At 31.7% G+C, this 23,329-nt stretch overlaps 1 protein-coding gene and 1 long non-coding RNA gene across 2 annotated transcripts; one reads left to right on the top strand and one right to left on the bottom strand.

Annotated features, from left to right (window-relative positions):
- Positions 1–11,390: 11,390 nt before the first annotated feature.
- LOC115886803 lies at positions 11,391–12,756 on the bottom strand. The gene is made up of 3 exons (XR_004050948.1): positions 12,584–12,756; positions 12,366–12,498; positions 11,391–11,890 (listed from the first exon to the last, which is right to left on the bottom strand). It is a non-coding gene; the product is annotated as an uncharacterized LOC115886803 (long non-coding RNA).
- Positions 12,757–13,745: 989 nt separating this feature from the next.
- LOC115886804 (craniofacial development protein 2-like) lies at positions 13,746–14,894 on the top strand. The gene has a single exon (XM_030906095.1). The coding sequence runs from the start codon at positions 13,746–13,748 to the stop codon at positions 14,892–14,894; it is 1,149 nt and encodes a 382-aa protein (XP_030761955.1).
- Positions 14,895–23,329: the final 8,435 nt, after the last annotated feature.

Genomic DNA, 23,329 nt, shown 5'->3' with positions numbered 1-23,329 from the left:
TGATATATCTCTGATGATTTTGTGGTACATTTCATCTAAAGAAGTATTCCCAATTCCTACCCCTTAAATTGTTATAATGAAACTTCTTTCCTGTACCGCCTCTTCGAATGCCTCTCTTAATTCATAAGGTCTTTTGTAAACCTTTTTGTTAGCCACACCGCATAAAAAAATTAGAAGGGATAGGTCAGGTGATCGAGGAGGCCCTTGCAATTGGTCCACCTCTTTCTATCCCTGAGTCTACATAATTATAATAAAAATAATTTTTAACATATTTTTCACTGTGGGGAGGGGTATCATAATGAAAGTCATGTTGGAACAACTCTATTAATGCGCGAGTATCTTAACGATTACTTTGTAAATGTAGCGAAAAACTTAACTAATACCATATGTCCTCCTCATGATCCACTTTCTTATCTCTCTAATGATAATGTAAACTTACACAGTTTCTTTTTTTCGCCCGTAGTTCTTAAAGAGCTTCGCAGTACAATTAATACCATCAAAAATAATACCATCCTTTTCTGGGACCGACGGGCTAACTTTAAAAATGTTTTCGAATCTGCCAGAAAGCACTCTGAATCACCTAACAACTTTAATAAACATGTCGTTCCAAAATGGTATTTTTCCAAAATGTCTTAAGACGGCAATAATCATTCCACTGCACAAAGGAGGAGACAAAGATGAAGCTTCTAACTATCGCCCAATTGCACTCCTTCCAACGCTATCTAAGATCATAGAAAGGTTGGTTAAAAGCAGGCTGGTATCTTTTCTGTTTAAGTACAAAATACTTACTGAATATCAATTTGGATTTCTAAGCAACAAGTCCACAAATGACGCTATGTTTTCCCTCCTTAATAAAGTTTACTCCAGCCTAAACAACCATCATTCTACAGCAACAATTTTCTGTGATTTTCTAAAGGCGTTCGATTGTGTAAATCATAAGATCCTAATTAATAAACTGCAGCACTATGGGTTCAGGGGATCATCTCTCGAATGGTTTAAGTCGTATCTGAGCAACAGAATCAACTTGTGAGGGTGGATACCACGTTGTCTTCTAGCAAGCCAATAGAATGTGGAGTACCACAAGGCTCAGTACTAGGCCCTATTTTGTTTCTTCTTTTTATTAACGACATTGCTAACATAAACATCAGTGGCAAAATATGTCTTTTTGCGGACGACACTAGCTTCACTTGGAGCAACAAGGACATCGCGGCACTTCATAGGATTATATCAAATGACTTAATCACCATTAAATCTTGGTGCGATTCGAACCTCCTGAGTCTCAACATTTCTAAAACTAAGGCTTTGTCGTATAAAAACTCGTTGCAGCCTTTTGTACTTGACAACACCACCATTGACGTCGTAAAATCCGTAAAATTCTTAGGGCTTGTTGTGGACAATTCTCTGAAATGGGACATACATATCGAAGCTTTGTCGAAAAAATTGAGCTCTGCCTGTTTTGCATTAAGGTCTGTTTCTAAGGAGCTTAACTTGTCAGTGGCTAGAACTGTTTATTATGCACTTTTTGAGTCGCACCTCAGGTATGCCCTTCCATTCTGGGGTACGTGTTGTGCGGCTCAATTTGACCGCATTTTCAAGCTCCAGAAGAGAGCTGTTCGATATTCACTGGGACTAAACAGCAGAACTCATTGCCGGGGCTTTTTTAGAGAATTAAAAATATTGACTCTTCCTTCCTTATTTATATTTGAATCCGTTTGCCTAATACGTAAACATGTATCAGCTTCTCAAGAAAGGCCATCTCACACTTATCCACTCAGGAACGCGGAGCAAGATCTTTATCTACCTACCCCACGCTCAGAGTTAGTTAAAAGTTCAATATTATACAACTCGAAAAAAATGCACAATCACCTGCCATTTGAAATCAAATCCATAACATCATTTTTTTCATTTCGCAAAGCATTGAACTCTTATTTACTAGACAAGGCTTTCTACGCCGTAAATGAATTATATTTGAATTGAAAATCGAATTTGATCTTGAAAACACTGGTCTAATGTTTGCTATTGCTATATTTACTAATGACATCGAAATTAATTTATTTAGAGGTCATTGATATTTTGCTATAAACTGGCTAAATATTTTTGAATATTATTTTATTTTTTTTTGTTCTTTGACATTGTAAACATTTATATATGTTTATTTTAACAATAAGACTGACAATATTATTTGTATAATGTTTTGTATTATCTTTTGTTTGTTTGTTTGTGTACCTTGTTTTTTTTTTTACTTTGTTTATTAGTTTACCTTTGTCCACAAATTGAAAAATTTTTTGACAATAAAGGCATTTATTTATTTATTTATTTATTTATTTATTTATCTAAATTTAACTTTTTTAACATGTCTTGAAAACCGTTTTTTAAAAAACGTAAGTAACGTTCACCGGTCAACGCATCCTCGAAACTGTATGGCCAAGAAAAGTTGAACGAATAATCTTTTTTTAACAATCCGCTATTCTTCATTTGAAAAATTCATATTTACAATTTTGGTTTAATTTAATTTACAAAGTTTGGATGTGACAGTTTCACATTTTTGAGAGCAACGACGATTGAATTTGTTTCCATGGCTAACTAAGTGAAATTAGTCAAGAAAGATAAGAACTGGCTATTACTCAGTAATTTTGTGAAAAAAATCATATTATAGCTTATATCATTGAAAAGCTTAAAAAAAGCGCTTTTTATGAAGTGATGGCCAACTATGTTTCCATTTAAAAAAAAACATATGTTTGTGTCCTATATCAAAAATGGCTTTAGAAAAAATCGGACAACACAACCTCATTAGGGATGTAATTATCTACAACTTATATCTGAAAACTTTTTGTCTAAAATAGATTATAATGGAATTAGGGACGATTTTTAAAATACCCAAAATTTGAAATACAATAAAAGAAAAATAAAACAAAGCTTTATTGTAAAAAAAAACAAAATAGCTTCATCGACAAATCATTTACAAAACAAAAAAGTACAAAAACAAATATACAAATAATAAAAAATGTCATACAATACAAATCAATTCCAAAAAAAATTACGTAATTAAAATTACAAATAAAACATACATTTGTTTTTTTCGAAATATCTATAGTAAGCCATGAACTTTTTCAAAAATCTGAAAGGCGCAAATTTATGACCCCACAAAACTGCAATTGTTCCCCCATTTAACCAACTCTCTATCTCCAGTAGTTTCCGAGATACCCATAGAGAACATCGTAGGAAACTCACCCTGTATTATTATCAATATTATATTTTTGGTCCAGATATGAAAAATAACACACATAATTTTAAAGTGCAGAAAATTTATAATATAGTATCTAAATAAATTAAATTAAAATTTTGGATTAAAACCATAACCGTAAATAAAACCCAATTTTTAGCAATAAATAAATTCCATGTTTGTTAGTGATTTATTAAATAAATTCTCTCGTTTGTATCGTAGAAAAACAAAGAGATGTACAAAAATATATCCAATTTTTTAGTCAGATAATTGTAATTATATACGTATCCGAATAACAAATTTAGTATTAAATATATTTGAAATATAACGCTAGATTTTCTTTCTATAAATTTAAAAAAAGGATTCGGGACACAGGGTATGGAAATATAGATAAATGTAAAACTCTTTAAAATATATTGTACTGTAAAACCACTCTTAATGAACCACTCTAAGGCAAAAACCTGTAGTATCGGATAGTTTACAACTTATCCAAAAAAAATAATTATATCTATTCAGGGTGAGTCATAAATAAGTGCAAATAGTTAAAGGGATTGTATATTTTGAACCCAGAAACACGTCTACAATATTATTTTCGCTTATTAACTTTTGACTATTTTTTAATTTTAAGTAAAAAAATAATATCTGATATTATGGCAATATAAGTAGTAGATTACATTTATAAGAAAGAAAACCTACAAAAGATACAGGGGTTCTCAAAATTTAACCAACAAAACATTTTTTTCTTATATTTTCAACATAAAATAACTCGGTTATTTATATGTTTCTTCTATCGAGATCTACCAGCCTTGAAAATATTTGCACTTATTTAACGCTCACCTTGTATAGTACTAAAATTATTAAATAAAAAAGATAATAGGTATACAGGGTGTCCCAGGCTGAGCGTGCATTAGAAGTTTCTAGAGAACTACAATATCTAGATCAGAGATTTTTTGCACATCATTATTTCACAATGTGATCAATCGGTTAAAAATATTTTCAATATGGCGGGACTTCCGGAAATACCGAAAGTTGACAGCAACTTTTTCATTTTAAATGCGTGCCCCTGTTTTTCTCTCTCTTCTTTGTAAAATTTTATGAATTTTGATATTAAACACTCTATATCTAAGATTAACCGTTTTTGAGAAAACAAATATTTAAAATTTTGAGACGCAAAAACACTGCGTGTCAAAAAAAATTGTATAGCCCAACCGACAAATACAGTGAATACCACAGCCACTGTGGCATAAAGAGAAAACATGTGGCTATCTATTTCAAAAATTAAATTGTTCGAATGTCATATAATAATGGCGGTAGCTGTCAGGGAATTGAGCTATTAAAAAATTATCATAAATCATTTTTAAAAAAATGTACGCTTTAAAACTGAATCTTAAATTACTGAAACACGATTTATTTTAGGTATAGACATGTAGAATCAAAAAGTAACGAATTTGAAAACCTTTCAATAGTGAAATAAAAAAGTGGGTTTCCATTTGAAAAAACTGATTTGTGATAATTTTTTTATCGCTCAGAAATATTTTCAGAAATAATACCTATATACAAAATAAAAGTAAGTATACAAAATTTCATAGAAATTCAGTTTTTATAATTCAGTTTATATTTATATTTATTTTTTATGATTGGAACCAAACTCGGCACGTTGATAGAGTTACCCGAATGGAGTCCACAGACGGACAGACAGACACATAATTTTTTTGTGTTTTATATGATAGTGCTATCAAGTTTGTTTTACATGATAGTGCTTCGGCAAGTTGCCGAAGACACGCTCTACAAGTATACTTCTATTCATTTAAAACTTCCCAATATGGCGGACTTGAGTATGGGAGGCTTAAAAAACGAAAATCTCTAAACTAGAATCGACTGTATTTCAAATCGTTCAAATTAATAATCTGTGGTAAATCCAATTAAACTCTGACACTTGGCTGACATTGACGTTTACGGTTCCTTTTTCTAAATATTTTCATTATTTTTTGAGTTTTTATTCACAAATTCTACTTGATTTTATTCTTTTATTTAACCTGCAATCTGCAGTACTAATTATATAGTTATAAATAATCTTTTCACCGATCAAGAACTGACGAATAGGCTGGAAGATATTCAAAATGTGTAAAACGCTTAAAAACGTATTAGAAAACATTGACTCGTTCACAAATTCGTGAAAATAAATTAGTCCAGATGTTTGTAAAAAGGTCTCTAATTATTTTGAGAAGTTTCCTCGTATCAGTAATTTTCAGGTTTGTAATATGTACTATATGATAATAAATAGATTATAACTTATATTTCAGGAAACAGCGCGGGCATTACAGATTGTTGTAAATCAGTTTTAAAATATAAAGAAGGTTTAAAACAGGTTTAAAAGTTGAGTTAGTAGAGAAGACCTAAATAAGGTAATGTTGGTAATGGGACCAAACATCAAATAACACTTGAAATACATAATTATGTACAATAATTGTAGTAGTATTAAGTAGTTTTTATGAATCTGTTTGATATCTATTGCATTGTTTTTATATTTCTTGAAATATATATTTTTTTACTTTACAGGATACACAAAGAATAATAAAAAATACAGTTACTCACTAAAAGTACTTAAGGTTTGTAATAGATGTAGTTAGAATATCAAACACCAAACCAAACCAAAAATTTTGTTTTATTTTACTGGTATTCCTCACATTTGAAGGGAAAGTAATTTCATAAATAAGCAGGACATTGTATAGTACACTCTATATTAATAACTGTTTTTTATCCTATACTTGTTAGTTAACGCATCACTTAATAGGTATAAAATTTAGTACTGATTAACCTATAGTTATGGTTGTGATATATTCTGATGTGTTTCTGGCAATGTAAAATAAGTTAATATTTAAACAAACATTTCTGGCTTTCCTGACAGGAGTGTGGATACAAATTTAATAAAGGTATAATGTGGATAATGTACTGAATATTACAGTTTGCATGGATGTTTTTGTATATTGTTATTTTTAATAAAGTATATTTAATGAGTTTTTGAGTATTTCTTTTTCCTTCAGAGGATTGTGTTCTAATCTTTATATAGGTATTATAAATTTTCATAAATTATAAATTTAATTTTAATTTAAATTATGCAAAATTTATTACCTTATAATTTTTTGCTAAATACTTTGTAGTTGATACAGTTTAACAGTATATAAAAGAACTATTTAAATAAGATGTTTGAAAATATAGAGCTGTTTTTGCACACATCAATTCAATTTGTGTTTAACTGTACTGAAATAAAAACAAATTAAGAAAAATGGGGTGATCTATCAACTATAACATGAAAAACATCATCCTATTTCCAAGTCTTCTATTAATTTCACTTATTAAACAAGTATAATTATTCAATAATCTTGATAATTCTAGGAACTCTCAGATATCGTTAAAACATGAAAACAAAAATTTACTTCCTATAGTTCTTACGTCCCTTTAACTGAAATATAAGAAACAGGGGAGTTAATATTCTCTCTGAGAAAATTTATAAAATACCTTTAAGTAAAATCTCTTCGGATCTGCGGTAAAATACCTTTATTCTTATTAAATAATTTCAATAATCTATGTTTTTATTTATGACAACCACCTAATAACCTAACTTTAACGTCAACTTGACAATCCTGAAAAATATTATTGTTAACCAAAGAGTAAATCAATTTCTGAATTCGCTAACGCCAACTTATTTTTCATTAAAAAAAATTACCAATTTTCGTAACTAGGTCGGCCATATTGAGGAACTTTTAAAAGAATAGTACTATATATAAAGTAGAAATGACAAAAATTAAAATTCAGAAAATTAAAAATGTTTCCAAATGATAGAAATTATTACTAAAAAGAGAACTGAAAATGAACTTGAATGATTCCATAAAAAATTGCTTTAAAAAAAGTCACGAATTTAGGCAACGAAAAGAAATAAATAAAAAATATATTTTCCCTTGCTTTATTGTTTTAGAGAATAAAAAACAAAATAAAAATATATCCATTCTCCCACTGCGTACATCAAAGCGACAAAAGGGCGCAACGGGCAACGGTATTTTGTTCGAAAAATAGGTACGGCATTAAGGCGAAACACGCCGACCAGTTCCCCTTTTCCGCAATTTAGCCGCATTAACTACCGAGACTGGCGCAGCGGAGCTAACGTCGTCACCGGCGGTTAATGTATCACTTGCCACTTTTATTTTTTCCAAAAAAAAATCATCTCGTTATAAAAAAGAGCAACATGAAAATTCGTCGCTACAAAACTAGGAAGAATGCGTTAAAATATTCGCATTCACCTCGCCTAATAAAACAAAAGAATCTTTTTTATTTCGTTATCCTGTTGACTGGAAAAAAAACTGTTTGCCTGTAATGAACATCCCCTTGTTTTTTACAGAGTTTCAAAATACGCAAAACTTATATTTGAAGGGTATGGGGAAAAACACCGATGCCTATTTTGTAAGAATTTTTAAGTAATCAAGTTAATTTTTTGGGTATACTAAGTCCCAAGAACATGCTAGGTTAAGCTAGGTTAGGTTTTTAGGGTTTGGGGTCATGTTTGATCCTTTACTCGGTGGCCTTGGGTGCATTGCGATACCCCTGTTAATATTGTACCAATCCTTCCTCTCATTCTTTCTTTGCGTTAAAGCACTTCCAGCTCTTTGCAAAGTTCCCGATGTTGCTGATATTGGCTTCTGCTGCTTCCTATAGTCCCTCCAAAAAAACCTTGCCCTAAAGTTTTAAAGCGTCGGTATTTCAGTGCTGAACAGTGGCACAGCAGGTATGGGTTTCTTCTTCTTCTCCACAGATTCTGCAGTAGTTGTCATCCTCCATCTCACTAGGTTTACCCCGCGCGGCTGTTTCCAGCTATGAATCCTACAATTATGCGCACTAGGTTCTTTTTTGTATCCTAGTAGTTGTTTTGTCTTTTTGCTATCTATCACTGACCACAGTCTTGGAGCTGTTATGCAGTTCTCACGGTGTTGCCAAGTAATAACGCATCAATTTAAAAAGTATTGTAACTGTAATGATATTTGGATATTGTAACTGTATGATATTTGGATATATTAATCAGTTTTCTCTGTAAGTTGGTTTTGTGGCATCGTCGGTTTTACCCCAATTCAATGTTTAGCCAAGATTGTCAAGTTTAGGCTAGATAAATGTTTCTCTGAAAGCTCGTGCCTACTGGTAAATCTAATATAATTTTTGTAGTAGCTTCGTTCTATCATACCTAGTACAAATACGATATCTTTTTTGGCTACCATAGAAACACATGTATTTATTGAGTAGTTAGAACAGTAGTTAGAGACAGGGGTGCATACTCTCCCCCGCCCTCTTCAGAAAACGTATTTAGAGAATTCCTAAATGGCTAAAAAGGAATTGTAATGGGAGGAGAAATAGTCTGAGATATGCCCACGATACCGTAATTATGGCAGAAAATCTCGTAGATTTGCAAGAATTAGTAAACAGAGTCAACGAAGCTTGTAAAAACTGGATGCTATCTATTAATATAAATAAAACTCGAAGATAGAGCACCTACGACTATTTCTGAATGTTATCAAGCGACGAAACCTTGAATACCTTAGCCATATAATCAGAGGACCTCGATATAAGTTTCTCCGACTGATCCTTAATGGAAAAATCGAAAGAAAGCAGTGGATTGGGCGCAAGAGATTTTCGTGGTTGAGGAACTTGCGGAAATGGACAGGTTTAAACACGGATGAATTACACGGATGAGATATTGTTAATATGGCAGTTGTCAACGTTCATTAGGAACATGACACTTGGAGAAGAAAATAAAATATAACTGCTCCGAGACTATTTCAATCGTACGTAAAAGTATTTTACACCACCAAAAAAAAGTAAAATATAACACTAGTTGCACCAAACCACTCTCCTTTTAACCCAGGACGGGCGTTTCGCTAACCATGTTAGTACCATTAGCAGATGATTAAAAGTAAACTGTGAGTTTATAGTTATAATTTAGTTTTAATCACTTACTGAAGATGTTGACATGGTTACCGAAATGCGCGTTCAGTGTTAATCGTAAAGTATATTGTGAACTAGAAAAAAACTGCACATTAAGTTGTTTAAATTTGTCGATTTTATGATGTCATTAAAAAGGACTAAAATAATATAAAAGATCATCATAAAATCTGAAAATAAAATTGACAGTATTGTCTCAAATAACTTCCATTCTACAAATCCATAATTTTACAAAATAAAATTGCTTTGCTTCATTGTTTAACAGACGCAAAATAAAATTAAATATAATATAAAAAAAATTCCCTGCGGGGAACATAAAAGAGGCAAAAATACAGACCAGCAACGCCATTTATAGAGATATATCTAATTTTTAAATATATTATAAAAAAATATGTTTTCACATTAACAAAATTTTTAAATAAACCAGTGTTTATTGTCCCAAATAAATTTCAACGGTCAAAGCCAATTTTTATTTAAAAAAAAAGGCAATAAATAATATCCTTTTTTCTCTACATTCACGTATAAAAATCTCTAAAAATAGAATAAAATAATTTATACTGGGCTTAAAATTATATATAATCCATTTTTATTCCAGTATATCCTCTAAAAATATGTTTTGTCAAATAGTACAGATATGGAATACATTTCTAATAAAATGTATCCATTTTTTTTTAATATATACATTATTAACTGTTGTGTAAAAATAGACTGAATTGCTCCCAGGCTAAGGAGACACAGAGCCATCTTCTCTGAACTCACTTAGTCAAATCTCAGTAGACGCGTCCAAGTCGCGGGAGTGGGCCCGACTCAAACGAGTCGGTGGCTGAGTTCTACTGGGGACCCAGTGTTGTGGGGTATAATGCAACCCCCTGCCCAGGGATACGGGCAAGGATATATAGAAGAAGGATATTCAACTCCCTATAGCGGGCTCTGTTGGAAAATATGCCGTATTTTGTCGAGGAAGACGATTTCGTCACGACCAATGAGCGTCGAGTATTTGAAATTGAAAACATATAAATTGACGGTAACCTATGTTTTTTTGACTCATTTCACTGACAGATGTGATGAGATTGTTATTGTAATTTATAGATCCAAAATCCAAACGTTTTTTGAAAAAATAATGTATTTTAAAGTTATTTCCTAGAGTTTGGTTTGGCCTTCTATATTCTGGTATTTGTCTACTAATAAATAATATCTTATTTTGTATTTCGATGTATGGAAATCCGCAAGTTTTGTATCTGAAGCCGCAAAGAAATTTCGTTCTATAGTGAGAAAAATGTTATTATATCTTTATAGACGTGTAGAATTACAAAATTTCTTATTTCAGATGTTCTAAATGTGAGTGCATGTCAAAAATTTAAATATATACTTGAAATATTATTTCAAGTTATATGCTTTGACATTTTTTGGAAGTAAACAAATATTGAAGAAAGTGTTGTGCCTTCACAGAATTTAAATTGGCATTAGGAATAGATTTCCTTGATTTAGTAATGATATTGCTCATAGAAATTGATAATGTGAAGAATAACAATACAGGAACATAGAATAACAAGAAAGAAATTCTAGCAGCAAGTTAGGTTATGAGATAAATTTTATTTATATAGTTTGTTTAAAGATGGTTTAAAGAGTTTAGTTTGAAAAAAAGGTAAAACAATTATTATTGTCCAGGTCATATTTGATAACTGTTGTTAATTGATAACATATTACAGGGACACAGTAAAAAGACAAAACATTTAGACCCTTTGAAAGAGAAATGTTTGCAATGGATATTAATAAATTCTAGCCAATTTGTACGATGTACAATGCAGGCAATATTTCTGCCTCCTAACGCACTATTCGCGTAAAAGAAGATGTGGGTATTGTATTTATAGGTAGATAATGATACACGGAATATATTTCTATATTATTGCAATAACGATGTCTTTATGTTGTATTTTTTTTAGAACAGATTTATTATTAGTTGGCTAGTGTGTTAGTAGGATAGCCATTGGTAGTTATAAAGTATGAAGTCGTCAGGTATTAATAATAGGAATTGATCAAAGCTTATACATTTATTGTGATATTTATATTGTGAATTTAAATAGTTAGTTTTGGTTGTTTAATAAACGAATTAATGTGCTTATTGTGTATCTAATTAAAAGAACAATGAAAAGTTGAATACCATAGGGTTATTACCACGTATGTTATACAAAGAATTTGCATCAACATTTTTTTGGTTATATACTTGTACTGATACTTGTTTCTTGAACTAAAGAATTATACAGTACCTACTACACAATATATAATCTGCAGCTACATAGGTAGGTAGCTATTGGTAATTAAATTTTTTATCTAATATAATATCTAACATCAGAAATATTGTTAATTATCAACTATAAACAACTAAGAACTAGAATTATCAACTATAAACACAATATAATATACTGTATCTTAAGCAATATGTAATTATTTAACAATTAATTTTTTTGGGAAATAAAAACTGGTACTAAATTCTTTTTGACTATTTAATTTCTAAGTCACAAATAATGGTGGACAAATAGCAAAAAATTATACAAGTAAAACATAATTTTAACTTATTTCTCTAACGGGATTTTGGTATTGATCTACTTAGTAGGATATGCAGTTATCAATCATATTTTTGAATATTTATATTCAATATTGTTCAGGAACAGCCCAATTACTCTGAAAAAAAAATATATGGTCAAATTCTTTGAAAAGAAACTTTTAAAATCAGTAATGATAAAAAAATATATAATTGTTGTATAACCAAACCAAACCAAACCAGGGGACACAGAATTAGGGGAATTAACAATAGATTATTAAAAACTGCCTTCTCTTAAAAAAGTAGTATTATATGCACTTACAAAGACTATAAAGGATATAAGTACGCATAGAAACAAAGTAAGTATCTATACTACTGATATATATAACTATATATGAATACGATACCTACAGTATACAATATTACTAGTATAAAAATAACAGCACAGTCGGCACACTTTAAAATAGAAAAGCAGCATAATATTCAGGTATGTATATAAGTAAAATTTTCTCAAAAATATTAGAATATGAAATAAATTGCAACTAAATTTTAATTAATAAACATAAACAAATAAAATTGTCAGTGTTATTAAAACTTTATGCAAATATATGTTACCTTAATACTTTGTCTTTAATTCTACTCTTCTGACATGGCTTTTCAAACTTATCCCCAAATCTCAATTCTTGTTATTAAGAATAATATTTATGAACTTTTGTTTCCATATTAATTTCAATATATTTGAATAAAACTGGAAAAATAATCAATATTGACACTTGAAATTTTAATTTCTTATGTCCTTAAATTATTTATATCGTGTTATACATAATACTTACATAAATATTCAATTTAAAAATAGATCAGCACTTGAACGAGTGAATATAAGATAGTATATTATCAATTTCTATGAGCAATATCATTACTAAATCAAGGAAATCTATTCCTAATGCCAATTTAAATTCTGTGAAGGCACAACACTTTCTTCAATATTTGTTTACTTCCAAAGGGCAAAGGGTATAACTTGAAATATTTCAACCAATATTTCAAGTATATATTTAATTTTGACATTAAGCACTCACATTTAGAACATCTGAAATAAGAAATTTTGTTATTCTACGCGTCTAAAGATATAACATTTTTCTCACTATAGAGCGAAATTTCTTTGCGGCTTCAGATACAAAACTTGAATTCCATACATCGAAATACAAAATAAGATATTATTTATTAGTAGACAAATACCAGAATATAGAAGGCCAAACCAAACCTCTAGGAAATAACTTTAAAATAAATTATTTATTCAAAAAACGTTTGGATTTTGGATCTATAAATTACAATAACAATCTCATCACATTTGTTAGTGAAATGAGTCAAAAAACATAGGTTACCGTCAATTTATATGTTTTCAATTACAAATACTCGACGCCCATTGGTCGTGACGAAATCGACTTCCTCGACAAAATACGGCACGTTTTTTTTGGGCCAGTCGAATATCCTTATTCTATATATCCTTGAATACGGGTGAAGACCATATCGGCGGAAAAGGAGTAGAAAATAGTTTTCGGGGCGTATGTAGCAACCCTGCCTTCAGGGATTGTATGAAGGCACCTGGTGAAGGGAAGCAGCGATCACCAGTACCAGCTCAAAGCGTAAGGAAAATGATTCCCGCCCGGTTTGAGTCTGGAATTTCACAAGCACGACTGCATCAGTTTTAATGGTTGTGATACTGCGATGAGGAAGGCCACGGGAAACCACCTCATTATATATTCCCAAGTAAATCACAATAGCTATACACTAAAGGAAAACGGCCCCTAGTCTCCGGCATGTCTTAAATGACCAAGGGGTGCTAAGAATCCCCGGAAGGAAAAACTTTTGTAAAGTAGACTTAAGGTTAGCGACGTGGAATGTAAGAACACTTTTTGCAGCTGGAAAACTTGCAAATGCGTGCAAAGAAATGAAGCGACTTAACATTAGCATCCTTGGAATATGTGAAACCCGAATATGTGGACGGGTTCGGGACGAATTCATTCAATGGACAAGATTTTTTATTATTCTGGAAATAACACTGGTACTCACTCAAATGGAGTAGGAATACTGGTAGATGAGAGCTTAAGCAACTCTGTATGCAATTTTGTGCCAGTATCAGATAGATGTATGATGATACAAATAGAAGGAACCCCGCTAAACGTGAATATTATCCAGACTTATGCTCCCACTTCAGAAAGTTCAGAAGAGGAATTGGAAAGATGGTACGATGAATTGGAACAAGTATACAAGTTAACTAAACAACATGACATTAATATAATTATGGGCGACATGAACGCAAAGGTTGGCGAAGGACCAATAAATAACATTGTTGGAAAATACGGGCTAGGAGTGAGAAACGAGCGTGGAGAAAGATTGATAGAATTTTGTCAAGACCACAACATGACAATTACAAACACTCTATTTAAGTTGCCTAAAAGAAGATTATATACCTGGAGATCCCCTCAAGACAATGGCATCAGAATAGTTCGGAACCAGATAGATTTCATTTTAATAAACCAGCGATTTAGATCATCTGTTAAAAGCGCAAAGACGTTTCCAGGCGCAGATATTAATTCCGATCATAATCCTGTTGTTGCAAATATAAAACTAAAATTAAAATTTACTGGAAAAAACATTCGTATAAAAAATAGACATCAAGATGTTGAAAAACGAAGACGTAAAATAAAACAGAGTAGCCCAGAAGTTAATGATGCTTTGCAGGAAGTGAGAAACAGTGAAGAAGATATAAACACTACCTGGAACGCATTAAAAACACCCTTAGTTAAAGCCACACAAACACATTTAACTGGCCTAAAAACAAAGAAGAAACAAAGGATGACGGACGAAATTCTCCAACTTATGGACCAGCGCAGAGAACACAAAAGTCGAGATACTATAGCGTATAAACGTTGCAATAAGGAAATTAATAAAGCAATAATCACAGCTAAAGAAAAGTGGATTTCAGAGAAGTGCGTGGAATTAGAGGACTTACAAAAGAAACACGACTCATTTACATTACACAAAAAAATAAAAGAATTAACTGGACCAGCACAACGTTTTTGTCCTCTAACAATTATTAACTCAGATGGTACACTGTGTTCAAACGTACAAGAAAAAATATAAGTATGGGAACAACACATGAAAGAACTTTATAATGACTATAGAGAAGAACCAACAGTAAGACCAACGGTTGATCAAGGACCAGAAATTCTCAATAGTGAAGTATTGCAGGCAATTAAACAACTTAAAAATAACAAAAGTCCAGGCCCTGACAATATATATCCAGAAATACTTAAATTAATATCAGAAGAGAACGTAGATATACTGACTAGGCTTTTTAACAAGATCTATGATAGAGGAAAAGTACCTGATGACCGGCTCCACTCAACTTTTGTACCGCTTCCGAAAAAACCATCAGCTCGACATCTCAGTGACTACAGACTTATTAGTTTAATGAGTCACGCACTGAAAGTGTTACTTAAAATAATACATAACGGAATTTATAAGAAGGGTGAGCAAGAAAACGGCATGAACAGTTTGGGTTTAAGAGTGGATTGGAAACACGAGAGGCCTTATTCTGTTTACAATTGATGGCGCAGAAAGTGTACAGACCAACAAAAATCAATGTATGTGTGTTTCGTAGATTTCGAAAAAGCATTCGATAGAGTCAAACATACGAGACTTATCGAAATGTTGTATGAGTTGGGAGTTGAAAGCAAAGATGTAACACTTCTGAAAAAAATATATATTGGCAACAAACAGCCCACATGAAAATCGAAAATGACAATTCCAATCCAGTCAATATACAGAGATGAGTAAGACAGGGATGTGTGCTGTCTCCTTCGTTATTTAATGTTTATTCTGAGGCGATTTTTCGGGAAGCTTTCCCTTCAACAGATTGCGGTATTAAAGTCAACGGCGAAGTCATTAACAACATTAGATTTGCCGATGACACAGTTCTTATTGACGATTCTGATACTGGTCTCCAGAGTTTAATGGAACGACTTGAAGGCTCCTGTAAGAAATACGGGATGAAGATCAATTCTCTTAAAACTAAAGTCATGATATTTGGAAAGAACCAAAATGTACCAATTCCTATTAAAATAGAGGGCAGTACCTTAGAACAGGTCTACAAGTTCAAATATTTGGGGTCCTGGATAGTTAACACCTTGAACAACGACGTGGAAATAAAAACCAGAATAGAACAAGCGAGAAATGCATTTTTTAAAATGAAGAACGTCTTCCAGAACCCCAGATTGGACCTAGAGTTGAGAACTAGGCTCGTTAAGTGTTATGTTTGGTCAATCCTATTATACGGAGCAGAAACATGGACACTGAAAGTTCAAGAGATGAATCGCCTCGAATCGTTCGAAACATGGATATATCGAAAAATGTTTAAAATTCCATGGACAGCCCATATCACAAATACCGAAGTCTACAACAGAATAGGCAGAGAGAGAGAATTGCTCAATATAATTAAAATTAGAAAAACATCATACTTAGGGCATATATTGAGAAATGAAAAATACCACGTATTACAATTGATAGTTAAGGGTAAGATTGAAGGAAAGAGAGGTCTCGGCAGGAAGAAACTATCTTGGTTGAGAAACATCAGAAACTGGACTCACCTAACTTTTGACGAACTTTTGAGGAAAGCCGAGAATCGTGAAGATTTTGCCAATGTGATCGCCAACCTCCACGAAAGAGACGGCACGTAAAGAAGAAGAAAAATAGACATCTTATCACAAGGGCCATAATAAAAGAAAATATACCAAAAATATAATATTCTTGATATTTTGGAAGTATCAAATTCTTTTAAAACAAAATGTAAAAATTTAAATACATTCTACTTCCTAGGTACATTCTTTATAGAAATAAAATAAATGAAACTCCGCTGTACAACGAAAAAGGAAGCCCGACTCGAATGTATTGTCTTTGACGAAAGTTAAATTAAACGCGCAACTATAAATTTTAATACTCGACGAAAAATATTCAATAGCTTTTGTGCGAAGTTGGAAACAAACAATGGACCGGGCTGAGTTTGCTGTTGGGAGTTAAGTTGTTTATTATCAGAGAGTTTTTCGCACGAAGAAAAAGAAATGTTATTTTATAGCGCTTTTCCATTTAAAAAAGGAAAGTTTTTGTTAAAAAAATGTTTCTCGATGACTATATTTATCCGGAAAGCCATTTTTTACAGTTTCGTAAAATGAACGTCAGAGTACGTTTTCGGTGAAATTGATCAGTATATTCATCCTCTTTCAGTAAAAATTAAAGCTAGTTCTACTTTTGTTCATATTAATTGAACAATGGATACAAAACTGAAGTGTGAAAACGTATATTCATCAGTTTCTTAAGATTGGAGGAAATATTGACACAATTGGCTTCCAAAACTAATATAATCATTATAGTTATACTACCATCCCATTTATTGCTGAGTAATAGTCACTGTCAGACCACATTTTCGTAATCAGGACATTTCCTAACTCATATGTCACAGAGCCTAGCAGTGACATATTATTTGCTCTGCTATTTTCGGATCTTTATCGCAGAGTCTGCGGGAAAGACGTCTTTGACACAAATTACCTATAACAGATGCGAAAGAAAGCGACTGCATCGGAAACCGCTCGGCAAACCCGACACGCCTATTGAGTGGTGTAAATACACCAGTCGTTTAGTCCGGAAACCTATGCTGTGTCGTATTCACTTGCTGGAATGACATAGTGCGTAGTTATATGTTTCTTTTTAAAAACGCGTGTAGGATTTTTGTTGAACGTTTGAACTGTTATTTCTAAGTTTTGGTAATATGTATATCTTATTTAAAATGGGATGCAAATGTGTTTATTTATAAAGAAAAAAAAGATATTTATAGTATAAAAAATTAATTTATTTAACAAAATTTAATTAAAAATGTGACAAAATAGTTACCTTTCTATTGGTTCTATCGGACTTTTTTCGACTATATAAATCTTTATTTGTAAACTTTAATACATCAAATATTTTCAATCTAATAAATCGTTTAATGATCAGAGGAAATTTCTCATTTGGGTGGTCAAATTTTATAGTTTTCATTATATCAAACAGCTTCTGAGAAATGTTCTCAACTCAAAATGCCTTTAATTATGTTTGACTACATCATTAAAAAGGGTCTTCAAATACATCAATGTGATATTTGTCTAAAATTTGCAAAAGAATCCGAATCTCTGGATAACTCGAAATTATTTACCCATTTAAAAGCCTTTGATCATGAAAGTGGAAAAATTTGTTCATTTTATTTACAGGCTGGAAAAATTATTTATATTAAATTTTGATGAGTTTTGCACTGAAGAAAACATTCAGAGGCTGTTTGATATAGTGAAAACTATAGAATTTGACCACCCATGTGAGAAATTTCCTCTTATTTACATCATTAAATTATTTATTAGATTGAAAATATTTTATGCATTAAAGTTTACAAAAAATAAAGATTTATATAGTCGAAAAAAGTCCGATAGAACCAATAGAAATGTAACTATTTTGTCACATCTTTAATTAAATTTTGTTAAATAAATTAATTTTTTATACTATAAATATCTTTTTTTTTCCTAATCTCCTACGAGCTGATATAATATGACGAGCAATCTATTAAATTACTGTGAGATTATACAGAAAAGTCCACAGACTTCGAGACATAGGAAAATCAAGTCCATTTAGCGTGTGTCCAAATTTTGACAAGTTTTCAAAAATGACAGTTTTGTTTAGACTGACGTTTAATTTCACCTGACTTCTCGGTGAATGATTTCTTTTTATGGGGGTACATAAAATCTAAAATTTACGGCCATGAAGAAATTCAAAACTTGGAGCAGTTAAGGCAGAAAATATTTAATGCCTTTGACACTGTCACCCCTGATATGTTATCCAATGTGAGGAGGGGATTTTATGATCGTTTGGGTTATTGTTTAATGCAAGAGGGAGGCACTTTTGAACAATTTTTGTAATTTTTTAAATTTCATTATCCTGTTTTTTTACCGTTTACCCATTACCTACCTTGACGAACATGGGAAAACGAAGGTCCTTTTCAGGACCACAAATATTTTGATTGAGAAAATTGGTAACTTTTTTTTGGATTAAAAAACAAAAGTTGTTAATATAATACCAATTTAAAAGTGTTTTAGTAGTTTTAATACACACTATGATATAAAATTTATTATTATTATAATGTACATTATTAATACTATTGTTCATTCGAAATGGCATTAAGGCCCAATTGCAACAATGATTTAAATTTTTCTTAAAGATAAGTAGAGCTTAGAATGAGCTGTATTTATATTTACTTTAATATTCACCTTAAATGAGGGAATTTGACTGATACAATTTTTGAATTTGAATTGTTTTTAATGATACTAACAATTTTAGATCAATTTTTAATAAAATTTATTTAATATTAATAGAAATCCAAGAGATTTGAAACCTCTTTTACCGATTTATAACATTCTCAAATGAATTACAGGTGCCCTTATTTTCTATGAAAATCACACAGCTTTTTTCATAGTCGCTGCAGTTGCTATAGCTATAAAAAACTAATTTTTTAAGGTGTAAAAATTGCGACACACGCTAAATGGACTTGATTTTTCATATGTCTCGATGTCTGTGGACCTTTTTGTATGCCTCGATAACATATTGGTGCAGATTATTTTCACCCAAACAAATAATAACCCAAACTATACATTGATGCGGACTGTCTATGAACTCTTTCTGAAGGTCACAGAAACCTGAACGCGTAATTCGGTGTTCTTTCGCATCTGTTGTAGTTAATTTGTGTCTTTGATACAGGTTGAGCTTGTTCGGTTAACACTTGACAGCCCTATTTCCTGTCATAAGACCTGTTTTGCCGTGTTAAAGGAAAGAGTTTTAACTAAAATTAAGATTCAAGTATGTAATTAAGAAGATAAAGGTATTTTCCAACCTAAATGAGAATCAAAAACATCCCCTGTTTTATTTTCGGAATTATAATGAAATATAGTTTTACATTGCGTGTATATCTGACAGTTATTACTGACAGAAGTTATATAAAAGTGCTCCATTTGTAAATATTAACAAACAACAACTTAACTGGTTTAACAAGTCATATAAGGGTTTTTTCGTTATCCCCACATGTAATCCGCACCTTATCCCTGCTGGGCATTAGCAGTTAAATATTTTTTAAAGCAACAAGAGAACTTTCATCTAGGTTTACTATAGCTTTAGTGCTATAAAACAGAAAAAAAATTCTTGCAGTTTCTAGCTATATAATAAAATTATACACTCAGATGCAAAAAAACACAACGGAGAAACTTTTGGTCAAATTTTTAAAAATGCTATATTTTTTTTATTTTTAGCCCAATTTTCATGATTTTTTTTAGCCAGCTGTATATAATTATATCAATTTTAATTCGGAAACCATAAAGCACATCGTAGGAAACTCACCCTGTATACATTTTGCTAAGAAATTCAAGAAAATAGGGCTAAATATAAAAAAAATTAACTCTAAATATATGACGAAACATTTTTCCGTTTTTTTGCATTTGAGTGAACATAAACAATTTTAATCTAAATAATTGTTATAAATTCTTTATTAGGTACCTTGAATCGAAATAGAAAGCATAAAAATGCAGTAGAAAATTATAATATTCTACCTCTAAGTAGAGTAGTATATTTTGTAAAATATCCTTTTAAAATATGTTTTAATGTCTAGTTTCTTTAATATTTTAGATCGTTAAGCGTTATTTTCTTTTACAGATACATGAAATAACATATTCTTTATATACTTCTAGAGACCCTATGTTTTGTGTTTCTTGATCATTTATGTCCATATGCAAAAGTAAATTTTACTACGTATGTGCTCTGTTAAAAAACGAACATCTAAGGAAATCATCCGCACATAAAATCATGTGCACTCCCCCGGAAGATCATGACAATGCTATAAAAATCGGAGAACTATTTGGAATTCAACTAACCTAATTAATTAACTCTAAACCTAATTAAATTAATTCAGTGACCTTTTGGCAGTTTGGTTTCGGAAAAGGCCAATGTCGACTCTGAAATTCAGCAAAGGATTAGCAGCACCTCAAGAGCATTCTGGAAATTAAAAGACAGGGTTTTCTACAATCACGACTTGAGTACAAAAACGAAACTTGCAGTGTATCGAGCAATTATAATCCCCACCATGTTATATGGGAGCGAAACCTGGGTGTCGTACCGCCGACACATGAATGCATTAAACAAGTTGCAACATAGACACCTTAGACAACTCTTAAGAATCCGGTGGTTCCATCATGTCTCAAAAGTATCGGTCCTTGAAAAAGCTAACTGCGAGAGTACTGAAGTCATGGTTACAAAATCCCGCTTAAGATGGGCTGGTCACGTATGCGAATGCAAGAAAACCGCATACCAAAATCTTTGCCGAACGGTGAGCTTGTAGACGGTAAGAGGAGTCCAGGCGGACAACTCTAAAGGTACAAGGACATTTTCCACAAAAACTTAAAAGGGATTAATATGCAGAATTAGTGGGAAGGAACACCTCACAATAGAACACAATGGAGAAGAATTGTAAACTCAGTTAACAGCAACAACCAAAAAGTAATGAGGCAACAAAGCAAGGAGATTTTTGAATGTCCGGAGTGCGGTAAACACATAACATCACGTATCGGGCTTTTCAGTCACAGAAAACCTCATTACGTGACCATCTTCTGATGCATGTCAAATACTCGTCAGCGAGTAATGGCAGTATGTAGTATGTATGTATGTAAGGAAATAATATTGAATAAGAAATATTCATCTAAGAAACAATAATTGTGACGACTACAGCATACTTTGGATACTTTTATTCCCTCTTCATGTACACTAAGATTTCTGGGTTTCTTAAAACTTTTACCTTTATTCCAAAACCGTGTTTTATTCAGACGTTTCCACCTGTAATTAGGTGAGCCTTCAAAAAAATCAAGATAAATTGCCGGGGTGCAAATAAAGAGAGCCGGGATTTGAAGCATTATTAGAGGTAAAAGCAAAAACGAACGATTTCAATTCAACTCGAAAATGTATGAGAGCCATTATGAGCACAATGCGAAATCCGAATGGCATGAAATTTATCACCATCAATCAGACTCAATGAAGATAATAGAGGGGTTTATTTATTAAATTAAATCTCCAGCCAGTTTTGTCTTATTTTTTCCGTTATCGCTGCGTGCTTTTTTTTTCTTTCTTTGGTGTATTTTTAGAGTTGTAATTTTTTTGTGATTTTTGTAACATTACATATATTTTATAGCACACATAACAAGCATATATTTTATAGCACCTTATAAAATTATATAAGAGTTTCTTTCGTTGAACTGCTAATATAGAAATTAATTCCACACTGTGTTCGTCAGAATATGGATCAACTCTCAATATTGGTTTCGGAAACATACTCCATCATCAAGTGAGCTTGGGTCGATTACACACATTGACAATCACAGCGCAGAGTATCTAAATACGACTTGTTGTAATGTAGTGGTAAGATATTAAGTCACGCATCTCGAGATAGCGGCCTGCGTGTAATCGTAGTATTTTGGTACCACCGAGGCACAGCTATCGATAGTGAATAAAGTTTTTTTCAGCTAGCTCAAAATATATATTGGAAATTCTTTTTGCAGATTTTAGGTATATAATAAAATTATATAAGAGTTTCTTGCCTTGACCTGCTAATATAGAAAATAATTCCACACTGTTCATCATAATGTGGATCATTGTACTCAGGAGATCGAGTTCTTTCGAAACTTCAAATAAAAAATGCAGATCCGCATTAAAAAAATAATAAGTTGGTCTCTGTATCTCACAAATTAGCAGCTAATTTCAAAATCTAAAAATACTATCAGATAGCCCTAATAAAGTGGCTACGAGACTGAGCGATTAGTTTTTTGATTTCCTGAAAATTAACGATAAGAAAACATAAAATTGATTTTCAAAAAATATATATATTATTTCATATTTTTTATTTAAAACATTTATTTTCAAAATTAAAAGCTAACATAAATAAATTCTTCTAGCCATCTGCATGTTAGTTAAATAGAAAATAGGAAAACAAAAAGAGTAGAAAAAAGATTTTCCTTTAGCAACTAAAAATAATGTTATTGTTCACTAAAACGAAATCCATTATCTAAGATTTCTCTTTTTTCTACAAAAAAATCAGACATTTTCTCCTCCTAAACTTAGTTATCAGCTTTTTCTCCTTTTTGACTATGTTCTTACATTAACCGAGCCGAAGCCCGACAAATAAAACCTCCGCTAAGACATAGCAAAAGCCATATCTGTCAGAGAAAGTCTCGCCGACGTCGCCGTTTTCAATGGCGCCGACTCAAAGAGGTGTATTATGTCAAGTGCCTTACAAATGGATATCAACTCGTCTAATATATGCCAGAACATGCACTGCCGCAAAGAAAACAACTTATATAGGATTTGGCCGGGCTCTGGTAGTCGGTGTGACAGTGATAAGTGGATGCGCTGCTCGAAAAAAGCTCGATGGGGATGAAAATGGCGACTTCGCGTAACGGACGGGTTTAATGTAA

The sequence above is a fragment of the Sitophilus oryzae genome, unplaced genomic scaffold, assembly GCF_002938485.1.
Source record: "Sitophilus oryzae breed Bouriz unplaced genomic scaffold, Soryzae_2.0 scaffold_497_pilon_pilon, whole genome shotgun sequence".
Lineage (NCBI taxonomy): Eukaryota > Metazoa > Arthropoda > Insecta > Coleoptera > Curculionidae > Sitophilus > Sitophilus oryzae.
Note: the sequence above shows the minus strand (reverse complement) of the source record. Positions and strands in the feature narration are given on the sequence as shown.